Source organism: Thalassophryne amazonica, chromosome 9, assembly GCF_902500255.1.
Source record: "Thalassophryne amazonica chromosome 9, fThaAma1.1, whole genome shotgun sequence".
In the NCBI taxonomy this organism is placed as follows: Eukaryota; Metazoa; Chordata; class Actinopteri; order Batrachoidiformes; family Batrachoididae; genus Thalassophryne; species Thalassophryne amazonica.
The window spans coordinates 69,375,064-69,394,215 of NC_047111.1; the positions used below are offsets into that span (position 1 = coordinate 69,375,064).

A 19,152-nucleotide genomic window follows, 5' to 3' on the forward strand; every position below is an offset into this window, starting at 1 on the left:
AATAACTTCAAAACTAATCGCCGCTTTAAATAAAATGACACCTCTTACAAATGTTGCAATACAGACAATAAACTACAATAGACTGAAACGTTTTTTCCTCCCAAAATGTGATGTGTTGCATTCTTTATAAACATGACCTGCAGCACATCTGCAAGAGCTCAGCTCATAGGTATGGAAAGACATTCATGCCAATAATAATGTCTGAAAGGAAATGCTTTTGACAAAAACTAACAGATTTTATTTCTGTTTATGTCCAGAGATCAAGGATCCACCATGTAGAGTTTATTATGTCCAGAGTTTAAGGATCCAGTAACTTACTAAGACTCAATAAAATGTTGTTCAATTTCAATTTAATCAGCTTATAAAGCGCCAAATTACAACAAAACCCGTCTCAAGGTGCCTCACACAGAACAGTTCAACATAAAAAATTAAAATAAATAAATAAAAATAAAAAAATCAAATACCTAATTAAAAACAGAAGTAAAAGAATAAAACATAACAATATAAAAACTACTCATAAGATAGAGAATAAAAATAGGTTTTAAGTCTTGACTTAAAAATGTCCACGGACTCCAACTGCCTCACTGAGGGCCATGTACTGGCTAACCCAGAATGAGATTGCACACTCAACAAACTTCCCCAGCCTTCTGGACATGATGAAGGAACTTGGGCTGTCGTACCTGGCTTTTCCCCTTTGGATACCCCTAGAATGGCCAATTTTTAGCTTAAATTCTCAAAAGCTGCCCCCCTTCTGGACATGTGCAGAGGGTACTGGGAGAAGAATGTTGAGGATGGAGCCACCAGGCAGGAGGAGGTTTATGTATGTGCTGAAGGAGGACATGCAGGTGGTTGGTGTGACAAAGGAACATACATAGGACAGGATGAGATAGAAATGATTGATCTGCTGTGGCGACCCCTAACGGGATCAGCCGAAAGAAGAAGATCGATTAGCAATTTTGACATTGGCCCGACACTTTTAGCCACTTTCATACCACTGTCACACAAATTGCATGAATGCCGTACGAATTGACATTCAAACGACATTCGTGCCGTGCACCTCTGAGACTCACAGACTCACTCACCTGACTGTTTATATTTTTACATATCCTCATTTTTTTTGTTTTGTAAAGAAGAAGAGAAAACAGGCCAGTCAGGTGGGCATGTCTATGGGTCTGGCTGAATGGGCCGTTACAGCTGGATTACACATCATACAACTCATATGGAGGACTAACATCGCAACTGTATTACGGAGCCATCACAGTATGAATATGATAAATACATCTCCTTTGGAACAGCAGACGCCACGCACGCCAGCCAGCCTGAAGCCAAGCTGGACTGAGAGGCACAGGAGCACCATGGGTGGGCAAACACTCACTCATTTTAATACCTACATTTAATCCTCCTTTTGACAGATATGTGCAGGTATCATTACATAATAGTCATGTAATACAGCAACGGAGTTGACACCATGGCCGCATCTATGTGACAGTGGGGGCCACCGGCGCTTTGTACAGACAACCAGCGAACACATGGACTTCTGATCCTATCACTCCGCCCGAGATAACAGCTGATCGCAGCGCTGCACTTACGTATGCCTGCATCATCCACACATTCTCATCTGTTCGCCTCACGGCTCATGCATGAATCTGCCTGGCCAGCATGTTGGCTGCTATACACAGCTGATCCAGACAGGGCAGGCGAGAGAGGGAGCGCGAGACAGAGAGAGGGAGAGAGAGAGTGAGAGAGTGAGAGAGAGAGGGAGAGAGAGAGTGAGAGAGTGAGAGAGAGAGAGAGAGAGAGAGAGCGCTGGTCTGGTCATGGCGGGGGGGAGAATCCAACCCAGGAACGGTCATGTATTCAGTTCATAGGTAGGATGTCATTGACACCCAGCAGTGTGACACGGCAAGTCTTCAAAAGAGTGCGCTCGGCCTGCCACGCCCTCCACCCCCCCTCCCCACTTGCTTTCCTGCAAGATCTTGGTTGCAGGCATTGTGGGGTTTCGTGCTGTGTTGTTTTAATTCCTTGTCTTTTTTATTTTATTCAGTTTAGCACCAATGACAGGGTTGCAACAAAAAGATGCTGAATGGGAGTGGTCAGAGTCATGTGACAGGGCTTTCGCTGAAGCCAAAAGACAGCTAATGTCAAACCAAGTCTTAGTCCACTACAACCCCAATCTGCCCTTGAGTCTGGCATGTGATACATCACCTGTAGGAGTGGGTGCTGTGATTTCTCACCAAATGTCAGACAGAAGTGAAAACCCTATTGCTTTTGCTTTTCAAATGCTACCAAAAGCCAAGAAAAAAAACTATCTCAAATTTAAAAAGAAGCATTAGGATTAGTTTTTGGAGTGATGAAATGCAATGATTATCTGTTTGGATGCAAATTCACATTGATCAAGGATGGCAAATCGTTGTTAAATATCTTAGGTCCAAAAACAGGAGTTCTGCCATTGGCAGCTGCTAGAATGCAACGATGGTCTTTGATCTTAGCCAATTATTCATAGGAAATAAGGTATAAGCCTTCTGATCAGCACGGGAATGCAGATGCATTATCCAGATTGCCAATTGTGGATAATGATTTTCCAAGGCCAAATACAGTGTTTTGAGTTTCATACATTGACAAATTGCCGATTACAGCTCAGCCGATTGCCAATGAAACTGCAAGAGATCCTCTTTTGGCTAAGGTAAAATATTTTGTTTTGATAGGATGGCCAAAACATGCATCTGAGGAAAACATTCAGCTGTACTGGAGTAGAAAATTTGACTTAACAGTGGAAAATGATTGCTTACTTTGGGGATTCCGAGTAATTATCCCAGACATCCTCAAAGAAAGGTTACTTGCAGAGGTACACAACAACCATTGGAGTATGGTTAAGATGAATTCCCTGTCTAGAAGCTTAATGTGGTGGCCTTCTCTGGATGGACATTAAATCTGAAGTGAATCAGTGTGAAATCTGTAAATATCAGTGTAGTACACATGATAAAGCACAAATACATACGTGGAAATGGGCATGAGGTCCATGGGAAAGGGTGCACTTGGATTTTGCAGAATCATAGGGTCAAATGTTTCTGGTATTGACTGATGTTTATGCAAGTTGTTCCTATGTCAACTACCACCACATGCAAAAACCATGAAGTTTTGAGAAACGTGTTTGCTGCTTATGGGTTACCAAAAGAAGTAGTAACTGAAAATGGACCTCAGTTCATTTCAGATGAATTTGAGACATTCCTAAAATTGAATGCAGTTAAACACATCAAAACACCATCGTACCACCCAGCCTTGAACGGACTGGCTGAACAGCTGTTACAAAATTTCAGAGGTCTTTGGCAAAAAGCAAAGCACTGGGTGGACTGTCCCTGCAACACTGTGTTGCAAATGTTTTATTTGGTTATAGGAATGTACCACATGTGACAACTAGGAAAACACCAGGAGAACTGTTTTTGAAAAGACAGGTTTGTATAAGATTGTCTTTGGTAAAGCCAAACTTCTCTGAGATGGTCCAAGTTTGACTGGCACAGAAATGGTCAAAATGTAAAGGTAGACTCAGGAGCTTCACTGTAGGACAAGCGGTACTTGTTTGTTACTACAGGGGAGGGGAGAAATGGGTGACGAGTGAGATTACCCGAGTCCTGGGTTCAGTGACCTATTTGGTATCTGTGCAGGGAGCATGCATTAAGAGGCATGTGAACCAGTTAAAGGGAAACAAAATTAAAAACTCAGAAAGTGATGTGAATTTGTGAATTTATTTATCTTTTTTTAAATTTTATTTATTTATTTATGTATTTATCTTATTATTATTGCTCAAAGTGTTTCAGCTGTTAAGGTTTACATTTGCACAGTTATATAGTTTAGTGAATATGTGGTTCTTGTTGATTTTTACTCTTGTAGCTTTAAGGCTAGATGGATACATCTTAGGTTCATGTGGGGTTTAGCTCTATTAGGTAGGATGTGTGTTGTCTACCTCATAGTGGCTTGGGCGGTTGGATGGGTGCAGTGTCTCAGTTGGGGAGGGATCAGCAGTGGGTTGTTCTTCTGGGAGGGGGGATCTAAAGGCTATTGTTACATTTTACAATGTTTTTTGCTCCTCCTCACTGTTCTGTCCTTTTTCATGCTTTTTCTTTTTTCTCTCAGAGGTAAAGCAGTCTTATTGCTCGAATTAATCTAGACATTACTCATTCTTCAATCAGCAATTATGGGTTCCATGGATGACATGAACAGACCATCAACAAAATTTGTAAGTTGGAATGTGAGGGGACTCAACCATTCAGTTAAAATGAATTAAGGTATTTTCTCATTTGAACAAACTAAAAGGGGAAGTAATATTCTTACAAGAAACACACCTGCGCACAAAGGATGTGACTAAATTAAAGAGTGGCACAGTGTCACAAGTGTTCCATTCTGAACTTGACTCAAAGCATCAAGGTCCAGCTATTTTAGGTTAGGTTAGGTTAAACTTTATTTTCCCCACAGGGAAATTTGTCTTGGGCTCACAGTGTTGTTTAACACATACACAACATTCACAACATTTAACATCCGAACACACAGACATTGTTACAACAGTCAGCTGGTCTGCACGATTTCAACAAAAGGAATATGACCATGTCATGATATTGCACAATCCCAAGTAAAGTGCATTTGCAGATAAAATGACTTCAGTATATTGCACCTGCCCAATAAATAACATTATAATTACAATTCAACAATTAAAAAACAACATTCCTACTGTCTTGTCTTATTTAACAAAGCCACTGACATGGGAACAAAAGAGAGTTTGAACCTGTTACTGCGGTGCTTGATCGCTCGATAGCGCCTCCCAGAAGGTAGCAGAGTGTATTCACTGTGCAGTGGATGGGAGGGTTCTCTGATTATGGCTTTAGCTTTTGCCAGGACAGAGGTTTCAAAAATTGTCTGGAGAAAAGGAAACTCCTTCTGTCCTTATGATTTTCATTGCATTTTTTACAAGCTGTCCAATTTTGGTTTTACCCTGCACTGTGAGTGAGCCCAACTAGGCCACTATTCCATATCTAATGAGGCTCTCCAGCATCGCATTATAAAAACAAACCATGATTCGGGTGCTTACACCAAACAATCTAAGTCTTCTGAGGAAGTGGAGTCTTTGGGAAAATTTCTTACATAAAAAATCCACATGCACATTCCACCTCAGAAGATTATCCACATAGACGCCCAGATATTTCACTGACTCCACCTGTTCAAGCTCCCTGCCTCCAATGATTACTGGATCATGGGGCAGGAATCTTTTTGGATCAAAGACAATTTCTTTGGTTTTAACCCCATTTAGAGTCAAGTGGTGCTCCTCACACCAAGACTGAAAGGAGTCGATTTCATTCAAATAAACTGACGGACTTTCACCAACTGAAAGTAAGCTCACAATAATTGTGTCATCTGAGAATTTCAAGATTTTGTTACTTGGATTTATGCTCCTACAGCCATTGGTGTATAGGGTGAAAAGAATGGGAGAGCTTACAGCCCCTTGAGGCACTCCCGTGCTACAGGATTGTGCTTTAGACAAGGAGTTGTTTAACTTGCTGTGACCTATTAGTTAAAAAGGAGTAAAACCACCTAACAAGGGAGGAGCTAACATTAAGGTCTCTCAGTTTTTGGACTAGAAGATGAGGGCGAACTGTGTCAAAGGCCGACGAGAAATCAGCAAATAACACACGTGCGTAACAATCAGCATTCTCTAAGTGCTTATAAATCATATGTGACATACACACAATGGCATCTGTAGTGCCAAATCCCTGCTTATATGCAAATTTCTTCGGGTCAAGAGACTTGGACACTTCCAACTTGAGTCTATTGACCATTACCTTCTCAAAGCATTTCATAACAATGCTGGTTAAAGCCACAGGCCTATAATCTTTATTAGTGGCCGGGGCTAAAATTTTTGGTATGGGTATAATGGTCGACCGCTTCCAGCATAGAGGAACAGAACAACTCAAAGCTGACATTTGGAAAATAGGGCACCATGCCTCTGAAAGTTCCTGTGCACAGTTTTTCAGTAAAAAAGCTGACAGGTCCTGCAGCTTTGGTAGAAGACACTTTACTAAAAATGGCTTGGATACATTGCTGATCAATATCAAAGCTACTCATTTCGGATGCATGCCCAAAGTCAGCTACTGGTTCACACTCAACATCATTCTCCCTATTGAATCTCAAGAAAAAAATAATTTAAGTTGTTGGCAAAATCTTCATCATTCCTTGTAATTAATTGCTGTTTGTTTATGTTCATGCCCATCATCCTTTTCATAGAGTCCCAAAGTTTTTTGTTATCCAAGGACTTAAGCCCATGTTCTAAGCGGTCCCGTTCCCTTTTTCGTGCATTGGCCAGCACAACATTAAGTTCCTTCTGGGCCTGGGCTGCTGATTTTGATAGGTAAAAATGTACAATTTACACACACAAAAGTTATAGGAGACAAAAATGGGTGTTATATTTTAGTACAGGGCAAGCTTTATAACAAACGGGTTGTCCTAGTTAGTGTATATGCTCCTAACTGGGACAATGGAAATTTCTTTAAAGATCTGTTTGGCCGTATACTGGAGATGGGAACACACCAACTGATACTTGGAGGGGACCTTAACACAGTCCTTAAACCTATACTTGATCGTTCAAGAATTTCAAATTCCACACCTTCCAAATCAGCTCACGTCATAAATACTTCTTGTCTGTCCAGTGGCATAGTACACCCATGGCGATTTAAAAATCCTTCCTCCAAAATGTTCTCTTTTTTTCTCTGCAGTCCACCAAACATATTCAAGAATAGATTTCTTTTTATTAGATCAAAACATGCTTCAATTAGTTAAGTCATGCTCTTATGAAAGCAAAGTTATTTCTGATCATTCTTCGAGCTTTGGCTTCAAAGTAGAGTACAATTTCAACAGAACTGGCGATTTAACTCTTCCTTACTATCTGATGAACACTTTGTGGAATTGATTGATTCTTAAATTGATTTCTTTCTTGAAACAGTCGACTGCCAGGTACCAATATTTTAACACTTGGGAAACTCTTAAAGTTTTTATCAGGGGTCATATATTTGAATACACGGCTTGTGTCAATAAAAACAGATAAAAAAAATTAACGAGCTGATTAAATTAATTCAGGACGTTGATCAGCAACACTCTTCTGCGCCGACGGCGGACCTTCGTAAAAAGCGAATAGCACTACAAATTGAATTTGATCTTCTTGTCTCTGAAGAAGCAAGTGAGAAATTTTTAAAATCCAGACAAAAGCACTATGAACATGGGGAATGGGCAAGTAGGCTGCCCTCTCATCAGCTCTGCCAATATTCAGTGAACAACTATATAACTGAAATATAATCAGCAATGAAATCAGATCCGAAAGATATCAATGACCAATTTAAACTCTTCTATTAATCCTTGTATTCCTCGGATTGCTCTCAAAATACTGATAAAAATTTCTTACATAATATTACTCTTCCAATAATAACTAACGAAGATAGGACCTCATTAGAGCGACCAATTTCTGAAGCAGAGATAGGACAGGTAATAAAATCTATGAAAAACAAAAAGGCTACAGGCCCGGACGGCTTTCATTTCTAAGTTGACACCTTTGCTGTCCGCAGTCTACAGTGAATCACTTAAACAGAAAAATCTACCTGAATCCATGATACAGGCCACAATTTCTGTAATTTCTAAAAAGGGGAAGGACCCTACCAAATGTGAGTCATACCGTCCAATTAGCCTGCTTACTTACGACTGCTCTAAGACTGAAATCCGCAGTGCCAAAAATTGTACATTCAGACCAGACAGGGTTTGTAAAGGGTAGGCAATCATTCTATAACCTTTGGAGGCTCTTTAAAATAATGCATTCAAACGATTCCAACCAAAAATCAGAATTTGTGATTTTACTAGATGCGCATAAGGCATATGATCGAACTGAATATGGCCATCTTTTTAATACTTTGTGGAAGTTTGGATTTGGTCCAGTGTTCATTTCTTGGATTGAGACTCTGCATACAGCACCCCAGGCGAGAATAAGGACTAACAATCTAAATTCTTCTTACTTTCATCTTCATCGAGGTACAAGACAGGGTTGTCCTCTGTCCCCTCTCCTTTTTGATCCAGCAATTGAACCTCTCACTACTGTGTTGCAACTAAACAATGAGGTGCATGGTATTACCCGCGGAGGGTCAATTCATAAAGTGTCGTTATATGTAGACAATCTGTTTTTGTTTACTATTGGATCCAGAAATTTCAATGCCTAAATTATTAAATATCTCTGAGTTTGGGAAATCATCTGGTTACAAAATTCATTTTACCAAAAGTGTCCTGTTCCCAATTAATGACTTGGCCCGAAATGGCAGTTACACTACACATCCATTTAAAACTATGTCAGGTCCTTTGAACTATCTGGGAGTAAATGTTACAAGCAAGTACAAAGATTTGTTTCGAGAGAACTTCAAAACTATTCTATGTCAAATTAAGGAAGATTTGAATCATTGGTCCAGCCTCCTGTTGTCCTTAGCTGGACGTATTAACTTTGTAAAAATGGTAATACTACCCAAATTGCTGTATCTGTTCCAAACTATGCCAATTTTTCTATCAATATCCTACTTTAAGGAACTTGATAACTATATCAGTACATTTATTTGGAATAAATCTACACCTCGGGTACAAAAGACAGTTTTAGAGAAACGTAGGGTTAGTGGAGGACTAGGTCTACCAAATTTTCTATGCTAGTACTGGGCAGCAAACATTTATAAATTCACTTTCTGGTATAATACAGGTATGAATGGGGATGGCCCAAGTAGGGTCTTCAATGGAACAAAATTCATGCACACCAACCTCTTTGGCCTCCTTGTTGTGTGCGCCTCTGCCTTTGGCAGTGGCCACATGAACTAATAATCCTATCGTTAGAAGCAGTTTACATATATGGACTCAATTTCACAAGCACTTTGAATATAAACAAGCTTTGGTTTCTATGCTGCTGGCTCAAAATTTCCTTTTTAAACCATCTTTGATGGATACAGTTTTTCATACATGGGTGGGGAAAAGTATAAAGAATATTGGGGATCTTTTTATGGATGGTAGCTTTGCTTCATTTGAGCAATTGTCTACAAAATTCAACCTACCAAAATCCAACTTTTTTAGGTACCTTCAAGCTCGCTCGTGATTTTGTCCGTCAGGAGTTCCACTAGTTTCCGGTGAAACCAGATGTCTGTCCAATTGATGAATGTCTTAAAATCGAATCCCACCATTCGCCAGTTCACGGATATATGCTATTATTTCAGTAATAAACGCTCCTTCACTGTTTCCTCTTAAAAGGCAGTGGGAAGAAGATTTAGATACAACCTTAACAGAAGATATTTGGCAGAGAAGCATAAACATGCATTTGTCCCGGAGCAGATTAGCCAAAATATATCCTAATGTGAATCCCAACTGTATCCATTGTCAACAGGCATCTGCTACTCTAACACATATGTTTTGGGCAAGCCCAAGTTTAGGCACAGTTTGGTCAGATATTTTCAATTCACTTTCTGTTATCTGTAGAAGGGTAACTGACCCAGATCCTGTAATTGCCATATTTGGAGTTGCACACACAGATCTTGCTGTGTCAAAGGGCCAGTCACAGTTGGTTGCATTTTCTACCCTATTAGCTCGTCGTTTAATTCGTACGAATTGGAAGTCTCCCTCACCTCCTAAACACTCACGTTGGGTGAGTGATGTAATGCCTTCCTTCAGCTAGAAAAGATCAGGACAACAGTTCAAAATTCAACACAAAAATTCCAAACTATATGGCAACCCTTTCTAGATTACTATGAAAATGTGTTTGATGCAAACTCTTTAGAATAGCAAATTAGCTCTATTCACCATTATCATGACTTAGACCATAGACTTAGACTGCTGGGGGGTTCCCATGATGCACTGAGTGTTTCTTTCTCTTTTTGCTCTGTATGCACCACTCTGCATTTAATCATTAGTGATTGATCTCTGCTCCCCTCCACAGCATGTCTTTTTCCTGGTTCTCTCCCTCAGCCCCAACCAGTCCCAGCAGAAGACTGCCCCTCCCTGAGCCTGGTTCTGCTGGAGGTTTCTTTCTGTTAAAAGGGAGTTTTTCCTTCCCACTGTTGCCAAGTGCTTGCTCACAGGGGGTTGTTTTGACCGTTGGGGTTTTTCCGTAATTATTGTATGGCCTTGCCTTACAATATAAAGCACCTTGGGGCAACTGTTTGTTGTGATTTGGCGCTATATAAATAAAATTGATTGATTATCTGAAAACATGTTCACCACTGACATCCTAATTTTCTTTTTCTTCTTTTTCCGTGTTCTCAATATTTTCTTATTCTTTTTCATTATCTTAAAGTAAGTCACTTTTTCTTTTTTTACTCATATTTACATGTTCCACATGGGTGGAGATAATGTTATAATGGTAACAAGCAGAGTAACTTTATACAAAAGTGTATTTTGTTTTTGATATACACTCCTTTGTAGAAGTGTAAATGTGTGTTGATTTGTTCATTTTGCATATTTTTAAAATAATAAAAACATTTTGAAATAAATAGAAAGTGATGTGAATGTTTCTGATGTTGAAGAATTTGTTTTTGATTTTGGACAGAGACTGAATGAAAACAGGGAACCTCAGGAAACAGAACCTGAGGTCACAGAGACACTACCAGGTAGAGGTGGGCGATACCGGGAATTTTGGTATGATCCGATACCAAGTAAATACAGGCCCAGTATCACCGATATCGATACCGATACTGATACTTTTTCATATTTAAGCTTCATAGATCCAAAGGATCCAAAAGACCTAGGATAGAATTTCACCAAACATTGTACGTGACAACAAAATACTTTATTATCACAATCAACATTTTTGTTTAAAAAAATATCAGTCAACACAACTTAAAACAAAATCTCCTGAGGTAGAGGGCTGACAAACCACAATACAAGGGTGCGCTGCTCCGTGTTGTGTGACACAGCGCAGCGCTGCGCTTACAGACAGAGAGTAGACTTTGATGAATCTGCGTGCGCAGCCGTCAGTGCGTGTGGGAGAGAAAAAAATATTATCGATCTTTTTACATGAGGACTGTTCAGTATCAATACCAGCATTGGTATCAATATTATCAATATTAGGATTGATCCGCCCACCTCTACTACCAGGTCTTCTGGAGGTCAGAGAACCAGCTCCTGCACCTCCTGCGTCTCAGGTTGAAGAGAGATCTAAAAGGACAATTAGGTCTCCGGACAGACTGGACTTACTTTTATAAAAAAGAAAAAAGGATTACTGCACTGTGTGTAAGAAAAAAAAAACAATAATTTCTTTTAAAGTACAGTAATAAATTAGAGGGCAGGACTGTTGTGTCTGGAGCACCAGAAAGGGGGCTAGGCTTGAGCCTGTGGCTAAAAAGGCTGGATCCGCCCCTGGTGCGGGGGGTCAGTGGTTGCAGAGCAGAGCGAGCCAAGACAGAGCAGGTGGTGAACATGTATATATTTATAAAGTTGTCGTTGTTCCAACAACAAGTCTTATTCCTGGAAGTCCCACAACACTTCGTTCTGTTGAACACAACAACAAGGAAAGGGGAAAGCAAAGCCTGAACTCTGACACTTGGTCCAGTTTGACATTGAGCTGCAGCAGGTACATCCCACATTATTCAGCAGTACTGCATTCAACCATTTCTCCCCCAAAGCTACTGCATACTATATGTGAGACTTTCTGGAGGTAGCACAGTAGTGAGGCGCCTGAAATCTGATGTATATAAGATGAACACGAAGGCAACTGTACAACACGGGGGGTGTCTGTCTGTCTGTCTTTCTTTCTTTCTTTCTGTCAGGTTCCAGCCTTAGTCTAAGAGCAGAGAGCTCAAGAGTGACAAAACTGCCCAAAGATAGGTGCGCCAAGCTTGTGGAGTCATATTCAAGAAGACTTGAGGCTGTAATTGCTGCCAAATGTGCATCAACAAAGTACTGAGCAAAGGGTGTGAATACTTATGTACACATGATTTCTTAGTTGTTTTTTAAATAAATTCACAAACATAAAAAACTTCTTTCATGTTGTCATTATGGGGTGTTGTGAGTACAATTTGAAGGGAAAAATGAATTTACTCCATTTTGGAATAAGCCTGTAACATAAAATGTGGAAAAAGTGAATCGCTGTGAATACTTTCCAGATGCACCATATCTATCTATCTATCTATCTATCTATCTATCTATCTATCTATCTATCTATCTATCTATCTATCTATCTATCTATCTATCTATCTATCTATCTATCTATCTATCTATCTATCTATCTATCTATCTATCTATCTATCTATCTATCTATCTATCTATCTATCTATCTATCTATCTATCTATCTATCTATCTATCTATCTATCTATCTATCTATCACACCCTGCTGAACAATCTCATTCTCTGTCAGACATTTCTGTTTCTGCTTCATTTTCTTCTTAGCTGAAGGCTTTCTTCTTCTCCTTATGGCATTGATGTCTTTTGTCATTTGGAGTTGATTATTTTGGAAATAGCAGTCTTTGTTCAAGCACTTGTATTCACACAGACATCAAAGTAAAAAGCACTGTAAAGCCTTCTTATGTTTTTGTTTATCTAATTTATCTCAATTTAAATTTCAGGTATTCAGACTAATATATACATAAACCAAAAGTCACCTGAGTGAAGACAAAATACAGTCTTTAAATGATAATTGTATTTAGTGAAGTAAAACAGGTATTCAGCATTCATATCACCTGCCTATGTGCAGAGTGCACTAAGGAGCTGGGCTACAAATATGGAGACCTGTATTTGATTCCTGGTGATGCTAACTGTCAGCACCCTTGGACAAGATACTTCATCTGCATTGTCTTCCCAGCTGCGTTTCTCAGCTGGAAATGGGTCCCAGCCTTTACTGAGGATGTAACCAGTAATGGACTGGCATGGAAAAGTCACAAAATCTCATCCTCTTCATGAAACCATATCTGGGGATATGCACTGGCACCAGTGGGCTTCAGGGCTTGCAAAGAACTTACTCCTGTGTCTCCGTGCCTTAGTTTAATGTTCTTTGAGATGTTTTTCTATTTTTTTTTCTATTATATTGTTAATGCACTGTAGCACTTTGAGATCATTTATTTGACGTAAAGTGCCTTTACAAATAAAATCTATTATTATTGTTATTATTATTGCCTATGAGATAAAGCAGTTGCCCCTACACTGACAACTGGCCATGTCACTAAGCACCAAATTCATCCAACAATTAAACGCTACGTACCGGCCCGGGCTTTGCTTTCTCAGGGTGCACTACTTTGTCTCCCTATGGCGAATACAAAGTCTGTGGGTCACAGAGCTTTCTCTTATCATGCCCCTGTTGTGTAGAATGATCTCCCTGCATCAATAAAACAGTCAGATTCTGTAGAGACTAAGTCCAGACTTAAGACACACTTATTTTCTCTTTCGTGTGACTAGCATACTGGTATAGTATGTTACTATGCTTTTTACTCTTTTAAATTCATTTTATTAGGAAATGGAGCGGGCCGCGGCCTCACGTTTATCTAAAGTCTGGGTCTTTTAGTGAAGCTTAGGGCTAGTGGCCGGCGATCACCTTAGTATTTCTTCTGTCTTTCTTGTTGTTTAATGCTGCCAAATTATCCTGTATTTGTTGTCTTTCTGATGCCTGATTCTATTTTTTCTCTCTGAGGTGCGGCTCCATCCAGAGATGGGTGCGGTGTCTACTTCTGCAACCGTCCCGCCCTGTGCACCGGAAAAATTTCCTGTATATCCGTTTTGTAAATTGTTTTGTCAATTGTGTTGGGAGCATGGCCCAAGCAGAGGGTCACCATTTTGATTCTGGTCTGCTTGAGGGAGTTTTTCCTTGCCACTGTCAACTGTGCTTGCTCTGGGGTTTGGTAAGGTCAGACCTTACTTGTGTGAAGCGCCTTGAGTCAACTTTGTTGTGATTTGGCGCTATATAAATGAAATAAATTGAACTGAAGTTGAAACAGCTGTGGAAAAAAGTCTCTCACAAAGAATTTGAGAGTCAACTTATATCATTAGGCTATATTGTTTGACTAATTACTTATTGGCTCTGAAAGTAGTGGGACTGTATCAAAATGGCTTTAATACCTTCATCTAATGTTATATTTTTAGTTTAAAACTGATTTCAGTCTACATTACAATTACATCTTGATTATTTCATTTCAACTCCACTTTGGTGGTATATAGAGGCAAAATATTAAATTTAGTGTCACTGTCCAAATACTTACAGACCTAACTCTGTGTTGACTGAAACTGTTTATGCATTGTACTGTCTGCAGTAGAATTCCTTTTGATAAAAATACCAAATGCATAAATGTACACATAATTAGAAATGAATGCAGAAAAAATTAAGCAAATACCTTGTACCAGTACTATAGAATTTAAAAGGTGGTTAAAAGGCTTTTCCTCTGTGTGAATATGGAAGTCCTGGCAGCTTACAGTAAGTGCATTTCAAGAACACTTAGCATTACAAATGCAAATGAGAGTTTTATTGCCTTTCGATACATGCATGTTCATGCCTGTTGTTTCATGCATTACAGCCTGTTTTCATCCCACAACTTTACATTTTTATGACAGAATTGCTTGCTTCATTAAAACCCTGTAAACAGAGTGAACGTTGCAGCGTGTCAGTAGGTGGGCCCTTGTAATAAGCAATTTAAGGGCTGAAAATAACAGCGTGAAGATACTTGAGCACTTAATTGCTTGGTATTCTTTATTTGTTTTTATGTATAGGTTCTCCATACAGGGATAAGGTGACCATTGCCATTCTTCAGCTGCAGGAAGAAGGGAAGCTACACATGATGAAGGAGAAGTGGTGGAGAGGAAATGGCTGTCCAGAAGAGGACAACAAGGAGGCCAGTGCTCTGGGTGTTGAAAATATCGGCGGCATCTTCATCGTCCTTGCTGCTGGCTTGGTCCTTTCTGTTTTTGTGGCCATTGGTGAGTTCATCTACAAGGCCCGCAGGAACGCCGACATAGAGGAGGTGAGTGGGTGCGAGGAGCAGCAACTACTGTTGAGTGCCAGCAAATTACTTATTTAGCTTCCACTGTGAGGAAGTTAAAGTTTGGATTGCTGCCTTTGTTTCATAACTAATGTCCACATGTCTTTGCATGCAGAAATTATGAATATCTCAACTGCAAACATAGAATTCTCCCTACCGCATATGGGCTCATCCAGGCTACCATAGAGGGCATTTTATTATTATTTGCCTCATTTTGACATAACAAACAATGAATACATGCCTTGCCATGTAACCATGTCCCACTGATTTTACTTTTACTTAAGAGAAGATCCAAGAGCAGATCTAGCTTGTGGTGGAAGGGGTGGAGGTGTAATTGGTTGGGTTTCCCAAAGGCATGCCTCTCCTAGGGGGGGTAGGGACAGCTCACAGTCCCCCCCAACCCCCAGAAAATCAACAGCCATTTTCCTGCTTTCTAAGTCATGAATGCCACAAATCTAAATTTGTGAAAGAGGATCACAAATTTGAATTGAATTTGTTGATGATTTGGGGCAGAGGCATCATGCGCCATCACAAACTGTCACGACCTGTTGCGACCTATTACCACGCATTAGGGTTAATGGCACAAATCACTGGCGAATCATCACAAGTCATTACGCATGGTCACGAATACTGTCTCGCACCATTGGTAGGTTTACGAATTGCATTTAACTGAGTATCAGTTGTGGCACAGTGGTCATGTGGTTGCACTTTCCTGAGAATCATCCAACACACAGGTGGATCAGTGGCGAGGACCCCAGTGACTGTAGAAGGCCAAGGGGGCAATAATCTATCACCTGCCTGCAGCAGATAGATGGCTACTTTTGGGAGGTGGGGATTGACCAATTGTGTTCTTGGTTGGATGCCAACTAGAACTTGGGGGGGGGTCATAGTGTGGCAGATGTGGTTACTCATGAACACAGTGCATATTCCCAGATGTGCCTTGTTGTCTAAGGGATTTTTTGAACTAGAAAGTTCAGATTTTCTCAGTGCAAACCTCACGTGGAGTAGATTGTGCCACTTGTGATTAAGTAATTAATACATACAAACAGTAAATCAACATGAAAACATATTCGAACAGTTTGGGTAGATGTATATATGTGTGTATACATTCCTTATTGTTATGGTATAAGAGGTGGGTTTTTATAAGCTTTGCTTCTGCACTTGCCCTTTCGGTCACACGGGTTTGTTGCTGAGATGTTTTGTTGTGAGGTTTGTTATGTTTTTGTGTGCCGAATAAATTCATTCAATTCAATTCAATTCACATTGCTAGAGGTTAACACACACATAAGCCTTGTACTATTTAATCATAGCCCCTCTCATTACATACATAATATCTGGGGGTGGGAATCTCTAGGCACGTCACAATAACGTTTCAGAGGGATTATCATTGCATCTTGATGCATATTTTTTCCATACAGGGTTTTATTTTTCCCCACTGTGTGACTACTTGGCACTTTTTAATGCAAAGTATTGCTAATGATCCATAATTAATGTATTTCCAAAACATTCTTTAACAGCTCAGCCATATGTGCACCATGGCTCTCATTCACTGATTCTAAATTCTAAAACCCAGGGGGGTGGCTGTTGCATCCCAGCTTCCCTGTTTACAGCACCTGTGTAAGTGTGGGCTCATGTACTTCACTCCACTGTTTATGCACAGCCATATAGGGACACATGGGTTCATGCACATGGACTGTGCTGCACTAATACATGCCTCAAAATATTTAAAACAGGAACACTTGTTGATGTAATGGCTAAACTTTGTTGCACTACTGATTTGCTGCCACTGTTAAAACTGCAGAAAACATGTCACGCTACATCTGTTTTCATCTTATGCACACATAGTATTATTAGGAGGATATCCCACCCACCTCTGCCTCCGCGGCAACTGGGCCACGCTGAAGCTTTGTCTCCTTTTATGCAAAGCTGTTTATGTCGAGTCGAGCTCCCTGTAGTGTAAATTGACAGTTATGTGTACCGAGTCTAACGATAATATTCATAATATTCTGCTTTAAAGACAGCGTGTACATGAAAGTAGAGAAGCTTGAATCTTCGACTGGACTGGGTTGCTTGACGCGAGGACGTTTCGCTTCTAATCACAGAAGCTTCCTCAGCTAAATTTCTTGCTGTAGTAGTCTGACTTCTGTCTTCACTCTTGTAGAGAAGAATGACTTCTGTCTTCTCTCGAAACGTCCTCGCATCAAGCAACCCAGTCCAGTTGAAGATTCAAGCTCGTCTAATACGGAAGCCACCTGGACAACTAAGAGCCTTCACAGAAACGTGTACATGAAAGGCTTTACTTTTTTAAATTAAAAAGACACTTATCACTGCATTTTTATGCAAAGACAAAACTTACATGGGTTTTCTTCAGTGGCAGAGCTCATGCTGACGAGTGAGCTGTCCCGTCGAGATGAGCTCCACCGCGCAATTGTGCATGCACCACTCATGTGTTGAGTTGATGAAGGGGAGCTCATCTCAATGGGGAGATGCGCATGCGCAGTTGCGCAGTAAAGAGACGTAGCTCAACTTGACAGGTGAGGTGTTAAAGTCCGGAGAGAGAGATGCGCATGTGCAGTTGCATGGTGGAGCTCATCTCAATGGGTAGTTCATCTCGACGGGACACCAGAGTCGCCAACTGAACGGTCTCCCTAAAAATCGGTTCCCCCCGATGACGCAGTTTACGGATTAACACCTCGTTTCTGCTTCAAACTGCACTCCAGTCATCATCTATCTCAGCGACAGATATCTGGAGCTTTTGTACAACAATCATTTCCACATAAATTCAGCATTATTTCATCATAAAAGGTGGTGGAAGCGATAAGAGTGTCGCGGCTAAACGAGCTGCTAGCTGATGCATTCACTCTGCATTGGTCATTTCAAAGTGTCACGGAATTTTGTTGAGTGTCTGCTTAAAACAGCCTCGTTTGTGCTTAAAACTGACTTTAGAATGATTTAAGAGGTTTTACCTTTATCATCTGATGGTTAATAATCCCATTAATCCATTTGATTGCTTTGGGTGAAGAGACTCCGTCTCAGATGTGCTGCTGTGGTCTGAAACTGATGCATGCGCAGATGCAAAAGGCAGACCGATTTTTAGGGGCAGACCGTTCAGTCTGCGACACAGGCATTTCTTCAGTGGGTGTCTGCCATGTGTGACACTTTCTCATTCAGCAACAAGCAGAGGTGCCTCCATGACATACACAGTAAATTTAGCAGAGTAAAATTTACACTGCTGGGATAACATTTGATCCCAGTCCAAATAGAGTAAAATATACTGTAAAATAAACTCTTATTGGAGTAGAACCGCTTGAACTGACAAGACGGTATTGCCATCGAACGGTCTCCCCTAAAAATCGGTCCGCCCTGCCTTCACTGCCATGCATCATCAGCCGCAGTTCACGGATTATCACCTTGTTTCTGCTTAAAACTACACTCCAGTCATCATCTATCTCAGTGACAGATATCTGAAGCTTTTGTACAACAATGATGTCCACATGAAGTCAGCATTATTTCATCATAAAAGACGGAGGAAGCAATCAGAGCGCAGCAGCAGCACAAGCTGCTAGCTGCTGCGTTCACTGTGCATCAATTATCACCTCATTTCTGCTTAAAACTGACTTTACAATGATTTTAGAGGTTTTACCTTGTCATCTGATAGCTAATAATCCCATTAATCCATTTGATCGCTTTGGGTGGAGAGAGTCCATCTCAGATCGAGCTGCTGTGGTCGCAAATGGAGCGCATTGGAGGCAGGGAGGACCAGTTTTTAGGGGGAAGACTGTTCGGTCTGCGACACCTGTGGAGCTGATTTTACTCTATTTAGACTGGGACCAAATGTTATCTTGGCAGAGTATATTTTAGTCAGCAAAATTTACTGTCTCGACAGCTCCAACTCCTGACACTGTGACATGACATGGGTTGACTTGATGTGCCATTGAATTATTGAAAACCGGTTCTCGTAAATGAAAGCCTTTTTTTGCGAGTGCTGGTGGCTGTGCGGATGACCATATCACCTATATCAAGGTCCACCTGTGGGCGTATTAAACTGCAGAGATTTAAAGTCAGGCAAAACATCACTACTGCTTCGTGCACAGCAGAAAGTCCATTTTCACATCATGGACATCTCATGTGGTGGAGATGTTGTTT

The 19,152-nt window shown here is 40.4% G+C and overlaps 1 protein-coding gene across 1 annotated transcript in view; it reads left to right on the forward strand.

Moving 5' to 3' along the window:
• Positions 1 to 19,152, forward strand: part of LOC117517330 (glutamate receptor ionotropic, kainate 1-like) — a 164,730-nt gene that overhangs the window by 127,788 nt on the left and 17,790 nt on the right. Inside the window, 1 exon segment of the mRNA XM_034178324.1 lies at positions 14,738 to 14,988. Within this exon segment, the coding sequence (XP_034034215.1) occupies positions 14,738 to 14,988 (251 nt within the window).